Source organism: Cebus imitator, unplaced genomic scaffold (assembly GCF_001604975.1).
Source record: "Cebus imitator isolate Cc_AM_T3 unplaced genomic scaffold, Cebus_imitator-1.0 Scaffold369, whole genome shotgun sequence".
Lineage (NCBI taxonomy): Eukaryota > Metazoa > Chordata > Mammalia > Primates > Cebidae > Cebus > Cebus imitator.
The window spans coordinates 1,647,846-1,667,012 of NW_016107684.1; the positions used below are offsets into that span (position 1 = coordinate 1,647,846).

The following is a 19,167-nucleotide window of genomic DNA, read 5'->3' on the forward strand; positions in this document are numbered from 1 at the left end:
AGAAATATGCAAAGTATTGTGATTGTTCTAGAGGAATGGGGATATCCTAGGTCTTAAAAGCATTCCCCATAGGGATGATAGCCAGAGCAGACATCGGAAGCCATAGAAGCTTGGTGATTTCCTGAGTTGGATTGGATTCTAGGAGAGTGGTCTGAGAGTTGGAGAAGTTGAAGATGAGGTAGGTGCCAACTGTGTTGTAGGCGACCTTAATGCTAGCCTGAGGTCTTTGTGTTTCCTTCCCTGGGCAGTGAAAAACACTGATTGAACAACAACAACAACAACAACAACAGTGAATGGCATGGCTAAGAAGCAGTCTGAAGAGTGTTTCTGTTGTTTTTGTTTTTAAATAAGAAAATTATCTGGCACCAGTGTATAGGATGATTTGGATCTAGGAGTTGAAGCAGGAAGACCAGTTAGAGGTTATAGAATTATCTTCTTTGTGAATGAGGTAAAGATTTTTTGAAATAGAATGTAATGAAGTAAAAAATGTAAGGTTAAAGATGAACTTAGTTGGGGCATTGTGGAGACAGAATAATTGTAATAGTCTGAAAAAATGCATCAGTCATGGGTGCTGGAGGAGGAGGATTATACCCACCGCTGAGTGAGACTAGTGGGGATCAGGAGGAAGATCTGCTCTAAGGAGATGAGAGAGATGATTTTCATGTTAGATGTGCCATCTGTTGGGTAATATAATGCAGGTTGAGTTTCTCTTATTCAGAATGTTTGGGACCAGAAGTGTCTTGGACTTTGGATTTTTTAAAAATTTTTGAACATTTATGTTATACCAGTTGAACATCCCAAATCTAAAAATTTGAAATCCTAAATGGCCCAGTGAGCTTGTCCTTTGAGCATCATGTCGGTGCTCAAAAGTTTCAGGTTTTGGAGCATTTCAAATTTTCGAATTTGGGCTACTCAACCTGTATTGCAAATATATAATGTTTTCAAGTGTATATAGATACTATTTGAAAATTTTCAATGCTGTTTATGCTTCCTGGATGTGTTTTTCAATTTTATAAATTTATGCAGGGAAAATAATCATTACACTGTATTTTTCACAGAAAAAGAGGGCTTTACACACTTTTGAAGTAATCTCTTAACATTTGCCTAATAAAATTAAACATTCATGGGAGTGCTGACTGCTAGGCACTTTATTCCTAGTTATCCTAATTATATAAATTCAGTATAACATTTCTCCAGGTATATTTTCTGGTATGCCATAATAGGACATGTTGCTAAATATTATGATGGAGAGGATTCCTTTATTATACATGATCAGGAAACACAGAACTAAACAGGATTTTTCAGAGACTTTAATACATATTAATGCATTTGGTGAGTTTGCAAAAGGAGAATGCAACGTGTTACATTTCCCAAGCTTATTTGAGAATATTTTTGAGCAACACTTGGGACAGCTATCCCACAGGACAGATTCTAAAGTGGTCAAGTATTGACCATTGCTAACATGATGGGAGAATATGAGTAGCTACATGTTGAATATAGAAGCTTGTATTTTAGTATCAAGCTGACTCATACCAGATATAATTACAGTGTTTGTTTTTAATATATGAAATTTACAGTTTTATTTTGTAAGCTATAGTTTTTGACCTAATTGGAAATATTCTTTTTAAGCTTGCAGGGGTGGAAAAATAGGGTAAAAGTCCTGAAGAGCCACCAATGGCCATGGGTTGACTGCCTCTGTAAAGGAGTCAGTGACATGATATATTTATACATGGTCACATCTCAGTCATCTCCTTGGAATAAACTAAGGATAACATTTAAATTCCAAATGGTTTTCTCTTGTTTGCAACATGCCTCAAGGCTGCCTTTCTGCTGAGTCCCCTGTCATTTCATATGTATTCAGAAAATTTAGTTCAGCTCAGCCTACATTTCTATTACTTGCAAAACACTGTCAGAGTACAAATTTATTTCAGGGTAAGCTTGACATACATTCATAGTGTGCTCGATAAATGTTTGTTCAGTGAAAGGATTGTGTTTGTTCTTAATGATCCAGTTTAATAAAGAGGCATCTCAATTATAGATCTGAATTCTCTACCACACATTATGTATATATATGGATGTGTATGTGTGTATATATATGATAAATATATATCATAGATATATACACACAAGATATATACACATGCATATATAGTATGTATATATATATCATTCTTATAAGCTATATATACACATATATACCATACATATCATATATAAGATATACATATATATACACACACTATATATGTGATATGTGTGTGTATATATATCTTATATGATATATATATATTTATCACATACACAAATATATATATATACATATATACATACATATATATACATATATACATATATACATACATACATATATATATGTATATGTTTATGTGTGTGTGTATATATATAAACATATACATATATATATATTTGTAGAGATAGGGTCTCACCATATTGCCTAGACTGGTTTCAAATTCCCGGCCTCAAGCCATTCTTTTGCCTCTGCTGCGCAAAATGTTGGCCTCAGCCAACATGCCTGGCGTCTATCATATTTTCTTTAAGTTTCTTCTTCCTTTGTTTTCACTGGTGATGTTACTAGAGGAAGATAATCAACAATGTCGTCTTCTGCAGCCTAGTTCTTTATATTTGACATCTACTCTGGGGAATTCATTGCTATATGCAGTGTTGAGAATGGAGCAGATCACCATATCATTTAGCAGCATCTGGCTCTAAAAAATGTATTTCCTTGAAGTGCTAAATATTTGCTTAAGTGCTCAAGTTAGATTAAATGGAAGAGGCAGTTCTATGGAGAGAGAATGTGAGACAGTGGAAAGAACATGGGCTTTGCAATCGGATTAGAATTTAGATTTCAACTGTATCACTTAGTTGTTATCTGACTTCAGTAAGACTCCTGGTCTCCAAGCCTCGGGTCACATCTATAAAACTGAGAATCATGCTTACATTTTGTGGTGGCTCTAAGGAATATAGACAATAGTTGTGAAAGCCCAGGCACATTATAGATGCTCAATAAATGGTAACTGTAGTAATAGATGTGTTGCTATCATTCCCCTCCCTGTCCCCTTACTACGTTGTCAGTTATTTTTAATACTCTCCACATATGAGAGACTATGGGTGAGCTGTGTACACATGCCCATGTCTTCATTTCTTTTTGAAACTGAAATGAAAATGAAATTAGAAATTAAAATCTTTTTAAAAAGTAAAATATTACCTGAGCCAGTTCTTTAAACAGGCTGTCAAATATTAATTTCTTTCCATCTGTTATTCATTTTACATCTAGATGTTGGTTATTGTGGTTAGTAGTGGTAGTATTAATAAATAGGTCACAATTTTTGAGCACTTATAACATACCAGACACAGTCCTAAATACTTTGTATGTTTTAACTCATTTACTTTTTGGAATAGTTCTCTATTACATAGTGAGTTTTATTATCCACATTTTGTAGTTGAAGAGCCTGTGACCTAGAGAAGTCCAACATGGCACAGCTCCTAAATGGTCCCGACCTCATTGAACTCAGGCTGACTGGCTTGAGAGTCCACAGTCTTCCTCGTTGTTCTCTACCACCTTCCCCAGCATAGGGGTGGTAATACAGCATGTCGTGGCATGCGTAGTTGTAAAGGAACAATTGTCAGTGTCTAAGTGTATACATTCTTTACTAGATGTCTATAATTAAAGATAGCCACCTCACCTCCTATTTTAGTTGAGGGTCTTTGAAAACTATGATACAGATCATATGTTATGGTATATACTTATATAGTGCTATTTCTTGATTTCCCTGTAGAGCCTACTGTCTGTACTTTGTTGTACAGACAGACATGTTTATGTCAACCAGAGATACACATTGACCTCTGGAGTTCGAAAGTCTTTATCTAAATTTAAGAATTAAAATGTACAGCACATATTATTTGTTAATCATTTTTTGCCTCAATTCCACCTGATAAGAGTACCAGGACCACATTTTAACATTACTTTAGAGATATATTGAATATTGAAAAACACATGGATATCCTCACATAGCAAATCACAAAATATCTTCCTTTGAAATATGACCTGTCTCTTATTTGATGGGTTATTCCCATTTATGTATTTTCTAAATGCTAAACTTTGTTATTCCTCTTATGTTAGTGTTAGTGATTGTAGAGAGACCATGAAATCTAAGACACTGTTTCTTCAAAATCAAATTTGAGGGTTACTATAGATTGTTTCGTATTGGAATTATTCAGGTAACATATATAACCATATACATATATGTTATTCAGACAACATATATAAAGTACTCTGAATTTTAAGGTTTTATCTTCAGTTATTTTAGAGAGTTTCTTATTGACAGTAATATTTCTCAGTAAGTTTATCTGACCTTGATTTTTCTAGGGTAATTTGTAACCATCTACATTACTGGGTTGTCGATTGATGTAGACTGGGTTCCTGTGTGTGTCTAGGAGCCATCGTCATTCTTCTCCACTAGTAGGGACATGCCCATTAAATAAATAAATCTGTATATTATTAACTTTTTAATATTTAGAAAACATTTTTGTGAAGTATAACATATATGTAATTTAGTCCATAAATCGTGAATAATTTTCACAAAGTGAACACAGATACTTTATTGAGTATTACCTGTACCCCAGAGACCCACCTAACTTACTCTTAAAATATATTCTTTATAACGCATTTTCTCAAGGCTAGCATTTGAAATGCTTGAAAGAAGCTGTTATCCTTTTTTGAAATAATGGAAATATAATTATTTATATTAATTTATATTGATAGCACCTATCACAGTAACTAATTATGATGTTCAATAACTGCTTGAATTTGTTGTTTTTATGCTTTTGTTGTACAGTATTAATTTTTTTCATTCCCATATTTAAAAAAATTAAATGTTTGCAGGAAATAGCTTCCATCTGAAATTTTTATTAAAACATAACATTAATATAATAAAATAGTTTAAGATTGCTATTAAATATTGTAAATCATTATGTTATATGTAAAGGAATAGTGACCCACAATTATATTTTCTTTGTCATGCCTGTAAGTAGTCTTCCAATTGCATTCTCCAGGTATTCGCTCTGATTTTTAAAATTATTTAATAGATAGGCTCTTCATTCCTTTCACTAAGTATTCACTATCAGTAAAATTGTGTGACTTCCATCAGCAATTTGATAACAAAGCAATAGCTTTTCTCTATTTCACACAGGACTGGGGCTCTGTAAAGCATCTCTAGGGGTTCTTTGATGTCTAGACAGTTTAAATTATGCCTGCCCCCTTGCCTCCAAATTCCACCCCTGTTCTGCTTCAGGAGTTGTGGGAAATGAAAACAAACTAGAAGGGTCCACAGCCTTACAGTCCAGGGGGAAAAACAAACAAGTAGAATAAGCTGTATATCTATCCTGGCAGGTGTATAGGAAAGGGTCCAGTTATAGGGGATGGGAGAAAGAAAAGAATTGGGGACAAGTATTTTCTTGTTTATTTATTTCTAGTTATATTTATTATAGGGAAATACTTTGGCTTTGTGAACAAAATGTAACCATTATAGAAGTATTAGGGAAAAAAGTCGAAGTCACCTTTTAGCCCAGTGCCCCAGTTTTTTCCTCCCAACCTTCCCATAGGCAGCCAGATTTGACTTTGGTGGGTTTCCTGTGTATTCCTATTTGTTGAAATGGTAAGATGAAGAATTGTGTTTTAAGTTGGAAAACTAACTTTGTTTTCTTCCTTTCTTTTGTTTTCCTTCTATAAATCTGGATATCGTGGTTTTTCCAATTCATCTTGTTAGAAAGTAAGTAAATTTGAAATTTCAGAGATTTTTAAATTAAAACTTTGATGTTTTATTGTTTCATACAACACACATACACACACACACACACACACACACACACACACACAGACACACATACACAGCTATAGGATTTTAAACTTCTAAATTCCAACTGAGGTGATGAGCTGATCAGCTTTTGCATTAACTGTGAAGAAAATTGTGTTGAATAAATTAAAAAATAAGAACCATTACATAGAAGGAGTTCACTCTAAGAGTACAGACTTTTAAAGCATGTGCATCTGCCTCATTTTTTACTCACAGTTAATCATTATGTTTAAGGTGCATATATATATATGTGTGTGTGTGTGTGTGTGTGTGTATATACAATACATAGTATACTTGTCAATTCTATTTTTTCTGAATATAAAAATAATAAAATTGCATAAGTAAGGTTTTATTTTTGTTCAATAGCAGTTAAGACATTTCTGCAGAAAAAGTAAGTTTTCGATAGTTTATGGAATTGATGAAGATAACAATAATAAGTAAATGGTGTAAAAGGGTTTTGAAATACATTTTCCTTTGTATATTTTATGTTGGATGAATCAGTCACCTATTAATAAGTATTTAACTCTTTTGATGCTTATTTTTCATTGTTTTTAAATAAAATGGACCAGAATGAGTAGTTTTTTCTTCATCAAGGAACGAAACTCATGTGCCTAAAACTAAGTGCCTAATCAGTGAGTGATTTTAGCTGTAAAATTTGCATTTGATTGCAAATCATTTTCTAATGCAAATATTATATAGTTTTGAAATAAAACAAGTTTCATATGTTTCTTTTGGGAAAGATTTATAGAGATCACAATAGTCATTGAGATTTTGGAGATGTTGTGATTCTGAATTACATATTTTTAAATTTTTCCATACTAAATCTTGTGTTTATTGACTTAATAAACAGTATAATTTAATAATATATTCATGCTTAATAAAGCTTATTATTTGTAGAATACTGGGGACTTATCACATATGTTTGCAGCAAGCGCAGCATTAAATGGCTATTTAATAGCCAATTTATCTTCTAAAATTATCTTCAGCTTGCTATACCTTAGAAAGGAAATGTAAATTATAGTAATGTTATATTTGTTTAGTACTTAGTCATTGCCTTTAAATCTGTATTATTATTTAATGTGCTGAATCTGAGTTCTTGGAATCATATGCATTAGGGCCTTGGGAATAGAAAGAAGAAACAGCATTGTGAGGTTTCACATTAGGTGAACAATTTTATTAAGTTGTATTTTAAAACATTTTACATTGTGTCATTTTTATGTATTGGATTCTATTTCACATGTCATGTTAACATCTTTTTGCCAAGTCTCTGCAGAAAGTCTGTATTTCTGACAGTTCCGCTAAATTAAAACTCCAAAAATCTGGCATAATCATTCTTAGTTTCAAATTTTCTATGCTTTTGTCTGAAGAGTATAATGTAAAAACATGTATTTGCAGTGTTCGGTATAACATGTATTACATAATTTATTTGGAATTTATATTTCTGGAGAGATGAGTATGTTTTACTTTGTAGCTATGCCTGGGCCACTTTAAAATCTATTGTGAAAAAATAATGAAATGAGGTCTGCAAGCTTGTAGGAGCTTCGTGAGAAAAGATACCACCTAAACACGTTATCCCATGTGTACTTTAATGTTACAGCTACATTATTCTGTGACCAAATTTATATTAAGATGATTCTTGTTTCCTATCAAATTCAATGGAGTCATATTTCTATGTTGGCACAGAGAATCTGCTTCCTAAAATAATTGTCTTTGTAGATTAATACTTATAAACCTTTATGACCATAGTGCATATATATGCTGCCTTGCTATTAAGTGTGTTCTGGCAATTCGGCATATTTGACTTTTTCATTTTACTGGTGAGTTTTCATTATAAATAAGAGATTTCATAATCTTGGTCTTTAGAAAACTTTTAATTAGGAGCACAAATTGTATAATTATCCTCAAAATATAAAGTTAGAATTCTGAACTTACAAATGCAAAGTTTGAAAGCTTCATGTCCTAAAGGCTGTATTGTCTTGAATGTGAATTAAATACCCATAATTCCTAAGAAGCACGTGAAGGTGGTCAGGGGGTAGGGCTTTTAACTAAAATTGGTTTGACCTGATACTGATATTTTGGCATATTAGAAAGTAAAATGTTTATGGATGTATAATTAAATAAAGGCAAAAATTGTAGCTCTGAATTCTAGCTTCTAAATATTAGTTTGCAATCAAAACAAAAAATTTGTTCTAAAATCTACCCCAGGAAATATATATTTGTACTTTATGTTTTATAAACATCATTCAAGTATATGAACTCATTCTAATAATGTTTGGACATGTGTACTTTGATATTTTAAATTGTTAGTTTAATGCTGTTTGATTCTTTAAAAAGTGATCTTATAATCCAGTCACTTGCATGTTTACTACAGAATTCTGTTAGCTGGACAGAATTTCCAAACACCTGTTCTTTGACATATCTGAGAAAAGGATGTCATTGTAGAGGCTGTATCAGAGGCATAAACACATACATACATTCTTATTTGGCCATGTGAGAAATGCAGTCCTGTGAGTAACTTAAATACTTATAATTTTAAATCAGTTCTTCCCTGGTTTATTATTCTTTTGTTGCTTTTCAACCTATGGGATAGAGCTGCTCTTGAACTTGGTTTTTTTTTTTTTGATCGTTCAAGTGCAACCATCAAGTTGTCTGTAATATTTAATAGCTAAGGCTTCATGGTGTTATTTGTAAAATAACACCACATAAATATTTGAGCTTTGGTTTCTGTAAAATATAATATTGGTTACTGTATGAATAAAAGCATAATTTCAATTCAAGAAAAATTTGCCTGAAGGCCTTATAAGACAGATGCATCTGATTAACTTTGGTGAAACTGGACTTGGCCCTTTATTGTAATGTAGATGTTTTCAGGGTTGGGAGGGCATTTTTAAAAAGGCATGCAAAGAAGTCTTTTTTTTTTTTTTTTTGAGAGAGAGAGAGAGAGGGATTCGGAGAACAGTTTTGCAATAGAAGCTGTACCTCAGACTGCTTCATTTTTGCACACTTTTATTTTCTAGTGGAACCTCTCCATTAGCCTGTCTGAATGCAATGCTTCACACTAACACTCGAATAGGGGATGGAACATTCTTCAAAATCCCTGGAAAGTCAGGCCTCTATGCTCTCAAAGTAAGTTGCATTGTTCTACATATTGTTATTACTATGTATCATGCATTTTTTTCAGACATGTGAAGGTAAACAAATGTAGATTTGGATGAAGAATAGAAGAATGACTTCTGTGACTTTTAAATGTTTACAGATGTCTTAAAAATGATTTCATATTAAGAATAAACAATGACATTTTTCTTTAAGGAAAGCATATCTGTGGTTTTACTCCATAACATATAGTAATGTAGAATAGTTGTGGCTTCCTTAAATTCTTGATTCTTTAAAATTTATGGGGAGGAGTGTCATAGGACATCGGCCAGTAGTTTAAGATAATCAGAGTTACCATGAACTCCTTAACTTAATGACCATCAGTTGATATACAGGCTTCACACCTGTATGCCTTTGTCTTTTATAAAAAAAAATCATTGATTCATTCTGCTTGAAAACACTGAAGTAAATCTCGTGTTCAATTTTAAAAGAAATGGTGATGTCAAGGAAGTTTTATTAATAATGCACACTTGTATGAGAAGAAGAAATAAAAGCTCCGGATAACCGAGTCTTAATTATTTTAGTATAATTATTTTAAAGGCATTCCCATTTCCATCTAGGGGAAGTGACATCTGAAATGCAAAATTCCAGAAGACAAAAGCTTATAATCCACAAACGGTTGTGTAACTTGGAATAAGTAAATTCATTGTATTATTTCTTAGAAATTAGAAAGAAGTATCTAAGTGATGGATTATATTTAAAGTTAATTAGCTATTTATAAATTTGTATTTTTTTTTTTTTTTTTTAACATCAAAAGTTATACCTAGACAACAAAGCAGGAATTCTTCTTTAGCTACTAAGCGCCAGGCTGTGGTCTAACTGTGTGTGTTTCAGAAAATAAGACAGGTTATCAGAAAGACAAGACTTGTAATTTTTCCACTGCTTTTTGTAGCAAGTTGGGTATTTAAGTAACTGATTAAAATTCTGAGTTGTTAAGCCATTTCTTTACATGAGGAAAAATGTAGAATTGAAAAAAAAAATGAAAACAACATATGTCAAAAAGAGACTTCTTTTTTGGTATAGATTTTAAAAGTTTGTCCAAAAAAAAAAAAAAAAAAAATCAACGGTAGCAATGGGCTTTACCCAATTTTGTTTTTTTTTTTTCTTAACCCAAGAATGATTTTTCATTAAAAAGTAAATCAGTGTTGAAATGTTAAGTCACAAATAAGTGATCATACTTTAGGTTTCTTCAAGTATTTTGAATGTTTTTAGTTGCTAATATATCTTCTCCATAAATCATCACTTTTCAAAATAATATAGAAAGAGGAGTCGTCATGCCCAGCAGATGGCACGTTGGATTTAGTCTGTGAATCTGAATTGGATGGTACAGATATGGCCGAGGCAAATGCCCATGGAGAAGAAAATGGAGGTAAGTGTGATGAATTCTAAAATATAATCCCTTGTTTTCTTAAAAGTTATATAGAATGCTAATGATTCATTAACTGAATTGCCTACCGTTACCAATACAATTTTCTTCTAACTTTTTAATCCTGAGATTTATCATCAAGGTGTTTTGATTCAAAAAGGATAGCATCTAAAAGAAGTATATAATTCTTTGCTTTTTTTGTTTTTTAACAATACATGTTTCCCTGAATATTTTCTGAAATAATTCTTTAAGTATTAGTATATTTCTCCTGCAAATTGATAGGGTTACTGGGGGTACCTAGTGGTTTCATTCTTATGGGAGGATTGAGAATGCAAATGTTTTATTTCTGTTGGTGCTGATTTTTCCTGTAATCACAAATAGTTTTATAACAGCTTTGTTCCCTGGTTTGTCTTTTGCAAATGAAGCTTGGTATTATCATTCCTCAGAGTGAAAAGAGGGCTAAGTAAGATATTTTCTTGTCAAATACTTTTGAGAAGCAAGCGACCCTTCCAGAATTTTAAGGGGGGGCATTTTCCACCTCTGAATTTTATCCTCTGAATTTTATATGTGAACTTATTTTTGTCTTCCTCAAGACAATTATATTGTGATTCTTTCGGTGTACATAATTCTGCATTGCAATTTAGGCAAATCTTTGTCCCACAATAGCTACAGTGCTTTCTTCTACTCTACCCACTAGTTCCGCAAAGGGACCCAGATCATGATTTGAGAGAAAACTGTGTAATTAAAGTCTCTGTCAGTAGACTCATAGGAATCAGTAAATTGCCTTTAAACAAACAAACCATAAAGGATTTTTGCAGAAATATTGTATTTCAGTAATAACCCAAAGTCATTCATTTTATTAATGGCCATGGAGTCCCTTTGTTTGTCCTGTGCATGCTCACTGAACGCTCTTGCCCTTTAAACTTGTGCTTTCTGATAGATCCCATAAGACTGATACAACTTTAGTTCCTCTCTAATCTGTAGCAAAGGTTGTGAATTTAATATAGGAAACACAACTTATTGTCTTAAGAAAATCACAAGAATGGCTGCAGACTGCTTTATGGACTGTTCTACTTTTTATCTGACTTGTGGTCCCTAATCCTATACTTTTGAGCATCTCCTAATTGTTAGGATAATGGTGTGAACCCTGGCTGGTACTTGTGGTTAGAGAGAGGAAAACTCAGAGAATCACAGTAATTTCTGACTTTATAAAAGGGTAGGTGAATGGAGCATACTTTTCCCTTTCAAGAGGGTGAAGGAGAATCTTATTGCAGTCGCTGTCAGTGTGGCAGTCGTGCCTGGGTGGGCGCTCATGTGCTCTCTCAACGTATATATTGAGCTTCTTTCATGTGCCAAGACTATTCTTGACATTGCAGTCACAGCAGGGAAAAACAAAAGCAAATCTCTCATGAAGCTTATGTTCTTTGAGTGACAGAAAATAAGCAAAATAAATACCTAAAATGTATAGCTTATTCAGTCGTGGCCAGCGATATGGGGCAAAATAAATTAGGAAGTGGGGGAGTAGGGGAGAGGGTTACATTCAGAAAAGATCTGAGGAGCATGAGTGAACAGGCATTCAGGGGAGAGAACTCCAGGTAGAGGAAACAGCAATTACAAAGCCATTGAGACAGGAGAGTGCCTGGAATATTCCATAGACAGCAAGAGGCTAGTGTGGCTGTGAGGCCAAAGTGAACAAGAGAGAGTACGGTAACAGACAAAGCCAGGGAAGTTATTGGGGCCAGGTTATACGGTACCTTGATGCTGGCTTTTGTTTTGAGCGAGATATTAAGCCATTGTAGAGTTTGGAACTAGATAGGCAATGACCACATTTGGGTTTTATTAGGATCGCTAAGTACAAAAAAAGATACGAGAACGAGGACAAAAGTAGGGAGACCCATTAGAAAGCTATTGTAATCTAGAGGAGAAGTGCTGGTGATTTGAAGGAAAGTAGCAGCAGTGGCTGGGATGAAAGGTGATTGGATTCTGGTAGATCCAGCAGAAGCTGCTGACAGATAAAATGTGGATGTGAGACAGAGAAAGGAGTTGGGGATGACTCCAGAGTTTGAGTAATGTGAGCAAGTTGAACAATAGCATTGTCCTTAGTTTAGATGGGAGACTCTTCAAGGGAACCGGTTTAGGGGAGGGGGATTGTTGATGAGGAGCTCACTTCTGGACATGAGATTCTTTTTCAATATCTCGGTGAATGTATTAAGTAAATGATTTTAACTGTCTGAAATTTACGGGAAAGATCCTTGGAGATACTGGTTTGGAAATGGCCGGTTTATAGATAGTATTTAAAGACAGGAAACTGAATGAGATTACCGAGGAACTGAAGGTAAATAGAAAAGAAAAAATCCCAAAGCTTAGCTAAGGGGCACTTGAATTTTAAGAGGTTGGAGAGAGTGTAGAAAACAGTGAGTCTGAAGGTTACTGGACATAATGTTTTCTGTCCTGGAAACCAGATGAAGAAAGTCTTTCTGAGGATGAAGTGACTTAATCGTGTCAGTGCTTTTGATAATACGAAGTCATGATGAAGGTTAGAAAATCACCACTGGATTTTACCTTTGTGAGGGTATTGATGAACTTGTCAACTGTAATTTTTGTGGAGTGGTAAGACCATACCCTGAATAAGGTGGGTTCAAGAGAATGAGAGGAGAGAAATTAGAGACCACAAGTGTAGACAATTCTTTCACGGAATTTTGAGGTCTGGGGAAGGAATGGAATGAGAAAATGGCTGGAAAGGAAAGAAGAGACAGTTTTAAAAAAAATGGGAAACAAATATTAGAAAATTGTTCACTAATGGAAACATTTCAGTTGAGGAAAACTGATAATGTGGGAGGGGTGTTCTGTTGCCATGCCGTGAGGGAGAATGGGACATATTCAGCAAATTGAGAGACTGGTTTTGGAAGAGATGTAGACAGGTGCTCTAAAGGAGGTAGTGGGAAAAGTCAGGGTGTTTCAGTAGAAGTGAAGGTAGGTGAGTACATGTGGAAGGGGCTCATAGAAGTTTGCATCTGTCTATGTTCTTTTTCTCAGTGAAATAGAAAACAGGTCCATCAGCTAAGAGTGAGAATAGGGGAGGTCGTTTGGTAGACTTAAGGAGAAGATACAAAATATTTGTCCGAGAGACTCTGACAGCATTAAGGACTTCTTAAGGTTATTCATCCTGAATTTAATAGACCAACCTACATGGTTGTCCATTTTTGTCCAGTTGCGTTCAGGAGCACTGTACAAGCTCAAAGGAGTTGTATAGTGATTGAAGCTGGAGGTTTGCCAAATGTCAATGATGAAGCAAGAGAGGAAAAAAGGAGTTAAGGGCATATGAAGTGGAGTAATGAAGGCAAATTTCCATAGAATATATGCCCATGTGGAGGTGAGTGAAGACACCGTGTGTGAGAGATGGTGTGAAAAAGGAAGTCTCATTGGTGTGGAAAGGTTGTTTGATTTGGTGTTCTAAGGGAAATGAATTGGAAGTGTAAGTGATGTGAGTGGAATGCGTGGATTGAATTTAGGATACTATTATGGAATATACTTTCTGAGATGATAAGAAAGAAGGGGTCTAGGTTTCAGGCTATCAAGAGTGCTTAGGCCATGTGTATACTCAAGAGCTGCCTGGATGAAGTGGCATCAGTGGCTGAAATTCAGCACCCCTCCATTTGCCCAGCCTAGTGCTGTGGGATGGAACAGGGTTCATCTGGAAAAGATTGCCTTTTCTTATTTTACACAAAGATGTTGTAAAGGCTGGTAGTGGCCCTTGCATAAGATATCAGAGAATCATCAGCATGGATATTGAAACAGACAATTATAGTAGAATTAACATTGACAAGATGTCATATTAGCGGCTAACATATTCAAAAAATGAAGGAGAGCAACCAAGATTTGGCAGGTAAGTACAGCAGGTTGAGTAGTTAGTAATATAGTCTGATGACATGCGATACAATGCTGGAGACATCATAGGAGCCTCGGAGGGAGAATGGTCTGAAGGGAACGGTGGGGGGAATATAGGTCAATAATTCCATTTCCAGGCCCAGTGGTATAAGAGGCTACCACCTGAGAGCATTCCAGAAGAACCAGTATCCTGGCTGGTGAGACAGCTAGATTTTGTATATTAAGAAGTAAAGGAAGTTTTCAGAGAAAAGATAGAGGCTGCAGGGGATTTTGATAATGACTAATCCTAAATTCCAGAGGAAACCGTGGGAGTTTAGCAGTTGGGAAAGGGTAACAGACAGCATGAGAGCACTCAGCCAATAATGAAACCAAAGCAGGGATAAGCAAACTTCCCTAATTTAAAATGTGAATAGGCACTTCACAAAATAACACATACCCAAACATATCCAGCTAATGTGACAAAAATTAGATTTCCTGGCCTCTCCTTTGAAGTTGCATTCGGGAAATTACTTTGGGGAATCATTGAAAGAATAGTAAATAGCTTATTTCCTTGAGTATTCCTTGACTTGCTCACTTTTGCATCTTACTGCAAACCACAATTGCATCTCCATGTGAGTACCCTGTACCTCCATATATAAATAGCCCATTAATCTAGCTGCAGGACACATTTTCAAACATAGATATTGAATATGTATTGAGTACTTTGTTATTTTATTTTTACCCATGAGGGAACAACCTTAGGTTAAATGTCCCATCCAAATTGCAAACCCAGGTGTGACGCCAACAGTCTCTCTTCACTCTGATACCTTGCCTGGAATCACAGGGAACACTTCTTGTTAGCCAGCCATTGTTGGTACAGTTTGCCTTTCCAGCGTTGGTTCACATCCATTATGATTCTAAATTTAAGACTTTGACAAAGAGGAACCCCTGGCTTATTCTAATAAAGTAGTGGGATACCACATGATTTCTTAGAATTCAGTAATAAATTTCAGGAAACTGAACTGCTTTAGGTGATTTCCTTGCTTATTTTGTTTTTAATATATATTTGAACCAAAAGTTAGAATGGATATACTTTCCACACTTCCTACAGCTGTACAAATATACTTTGAAAATGTGATCAGAGAGAGAAGGTGGGGTATATGTGTGGATGTGTGTGAGGGAGCAAGAGAGGGGGTGTGGGAGAGAAAAGTAGGGAAGGAGGGAGAGAGGGAGTGGTGGAGGAGTATCCCATCTGTTTTGCTATTTTATTCATCTTTCCTTCTTATTTTCCTCCTTTGGGATGAAAGAGTGGGGAGTATTGAGAAGAATAACCATCAATTCGTAACATACCCTTGATGCATTGAAAGAATAAGCTTCTGTTACCATAGTGTTATATCAAATTGACAGCTATTAGTTGGCATTTGCTGTACCATTTAGGGGATAAGCACAGAATATTTGAGAAGAAAGTAATTTTGTAAAACTGATAAGAAAGAAATTTTAGCAGTTCAATGCCAGTCATTAAAACTTGAGTCCTTAGGCAGAGTTCATTTAATGATTGTAATGCTTTAGTCCTCTTCTTGGAATCAACTGGGCAGGGAAACATTCTTTTAAGATTGGAGATGTGCTGCCAGGGTACTTTGTTTTAAAGTTTTGTTGACAATTTTTACAATGTAGGAGAAGTGGTGTATTATCGATTGTAGAATTTATGAGACACAGAACTATGGTTATGTGTTTCTTTGATTTCTGAAGAGTTTCTCAGGTTAATAAGAATTAGACTTGAGAAGGCAGACTGTTCACATTTTACAAGCTAAGCTTTAGAAATCAAAGAGTGATTTAGGTGAATCACTTGATATATCTGTGTTGACAGCCCATGACCTTTTATGCCTATACAAGTATAAATCTCTGTCACACAAATAAAATATTATAAATGTTATGGTCTATTTTAGTCAGAGATTTATGGGAATGTTTGTGTCTGTGTTGTTTTCTGAGCATAATACATTGGTATATCATGAGTTTCCTAACACATATTAAGTTGACTTACAATGTGTTGCTGCTCTGCAGAAATCATACATATTTTATATGAAATGATACCATCAGTAGACAGTCTTTGCCCTCTTCATCTTCTATCTATAAATTGTTATTAACAAGAAAAATTAGGTTTCTCTTTCTGTGGCCCTAATATAGCTCATGCTTAAAATCAACAGCAACCATCCTATGTTTTTCTTTTTAAATGAGGCAACTAGAAATTATACACATTTCATCCACAGAGATCAAAAAAGGTTCTGCTTGCTATTAACCCTAATAGCTTTCAGGGAGGAAGCAGCACTCTAGCAAGGGAATTAGTATTTTAAAAGTCTCTGTTGAGGAAAAAAGAAATAGAACATGTATCTTATGTTTTAGACCTTAGATTCCAGGGCAAATAATGATTCCAACATTTGAAAATTTTTATGGAGCCCTTTTTCATTATTCTTTATGGCCAGTTTTATAAGTGGGTTTCTGATTGTGTGATTCTTGGCAGAGTTGTGTTAACTTAATGAAACATTACTCAGCTCACTCTTTGTTTTCATTGGCTCAGAGGCTACAGTTTGAGGGGCCTTTTATCAAAAGTGAAAAGTGCGTTAAGGAGGCCTGAAGTGTGTGAATATAATCTCAATTGAGACATCAGTTACATGCAGATGAGAAGCTTCATGGAGAAATTGGGGCATACATTAAAAAGGCCCGGACACCCTGGGGAGTAGTCACACTGACAGTTCATGAGGCAGTCTTATACAAGGGTATAAGAAAGGAAAATGAGGGTGACCGTGGCCTGGTGAAGGGAGTGTTTTGAGTAACTTTTGCAGATGTTGCCCACCTACCCGGTGTCTCTTGGTATTCCTGGTCTTGTTTTGTGGGAGGTTTTATAGTAACTTGTCTGTGAATGCTCCAGTGTAGTTTTATACTGGATGATGTCTGTCTGCATCTTTGTGTTCAGGAGGGTGGGGGTTGGAGGGTGTCTACAGGCTTCTGCATGATTGTGGAAAAAGATAACACAGCATGATCAATTACCTGGCAGCCATTCCTTAGAATCTTGCAGGTGACAGGAAGGATATTCCTTCTATTCCTGAACTAGGTCCCCTAATTTTAGGGGGTTAAGCTAATTTGTCTTTCATCCAGCCACTCGGCATTTTAGGCAACAGCTTTGTTAGCTCATGGAGACACCTGCTCTACACTGGTGGCCTAGAGAAACTTAAGTATGTGAAAATTCTGTTGTTTTAGTACACATGGAAGAAAACACAGAGGAAAGCGAATACTCTTCACAGTCAGAAATGACCATTGGCAGGATATAAAACTTCCTCTTCCCACTCTTTCTTCTTCTCCTTTTTTTCATCCCTGCCCCCAGATTATGCAGTTCATAAGAAGCATGAGGAACTTCAAAAGATCATGCAGCCCTGGATCCCCTCTCTTGCCAGTGTTTTCCCTGAACCAGTCAGTTGAAGTAGACAATATTCTAATAGTATATGATCAGAGGGATAGAAATCGCACAGTCTCCCCTGTACTTCTCCCTGTGTTCTTGATAACTTTTCTAGGGAAGACTTTTTGCTTTATGGTGAAGTCTTTTGTGCCTTTAACTAATTTCCTCCTTTTTTTTTTTCCATGCTTTGATGACAAGTAACAGATGTTTACCCCTTCATCTTAATTTCTCCAAACGACTTATCCCAACTCTTTCAAACATTACTTGCAGATACTTTTCATTCCTTTTAACCATTAGAGACCTCTTTTTCTTACATATTTCCTCTTGAACTGTGAACTTCATTCTTGCCTAAATGGATTTCAGTCAGTTTTAACAGTCCAGAGTCATGTAGGAAAAGTTTTCTTTTTAAGTGTGATAAAGTGACCCATTTAAACATACTTTCACCTCTCTTCTTGAATTGTGAGATAAATATTTCATAATATAAAGATCGAGAACAGAATATGATCTCATAATAAAACAACAAAATCCCTCTCAAAAACAAAATTAAAGATATTCCCTCAATTACACATCTTAACTAGCCAGTTTTCTGTTTGATTTATATAATCTGTGACTGTATGTATGAACAAAGCACTTATGTTCTTTAAAAAAAGTACTTTTTCATTGATGCCAGATAATTCATTCTCATTTTTCTTTACAGTTATATTGTGTAACCATTTCTCAGACTGCCATCTGGAATGCTAACCTGATTCCCTTTTATTGTACACTGGAGTTGATAGTTTATATGGTAAAGTATGAAGTAATTAGTAGTGATGCCCGTTACACATGCCAATCCTTTGCTGATCTCCTTCCTGTCCACTTTTTTCTGTTTCTGATTTTCTAGGCTGATTGCTTTATTTCTATGCAGATGTTTCAGAAACCTGATGTAGTATGGAAGATCACAGGACTTACGCTAGTATAAAATAGCCTCTAATGTTATTTTTGCCACACAATCAGCATATAGTGTTATTACTCTCCATTACCCTGTGGGCAAAATCCTTGTTGGTTCTATGGTCAGAAGAGGTTAGGTGGTTAAAGGCTGGTAACTACAAGTATGCTTTCTTACTGAATATGTTTATTTTGGGTTTAAGTTTTCTCTCTTTTGTGTTTAAGGAGATATTTTTATGAATATCCAGAGAGATTAGTGTAACTAAATTGGCCTGGCTGGTAAATTAAGTACGTGTAGGAGAGATTCTTATAGTTATGTCTTTAGTGTATACAGTGGTCTTCCTAGTTATCTTTGGAGCTTCCATGTTCTAACCAAAAGGTTTGTGAACCATTTGTAGACATTGTAATGAGGCAGTGGCATATCTACTTCTGTGGCAGGTGAACAGCATTTGCACCATATGATAGAGCCACCCAAATCATTAAGGTCTCAGGCATGTTGATATTTTTAGCAGCATGTTCTCACTGGTATATTG

General features: G+C 35.0%; 1 protein-coding gene across 1 annotated transcript in view; it reads left to right on the top strand.

Annotated features, from left to right (window-relative positions):
* ASXL3 (ASXL transcriptional regulator 3) overlaps positions 1 to 19,167 on the top strand; it is a 171,538-nt gene that overhangs the window by 58,250 nt on the left and 94,121 nt on the right. Inside the window, 2 exon segments of the mRNA XM_017507138.2 lie at positions 8,891 to 8,999; positions 10,287 to 10,395. Coding sequence (XP_017362627.1) covers positions 8,891 to 8,999; positions 10,287 to 10,395 — 218 coding nt within the window.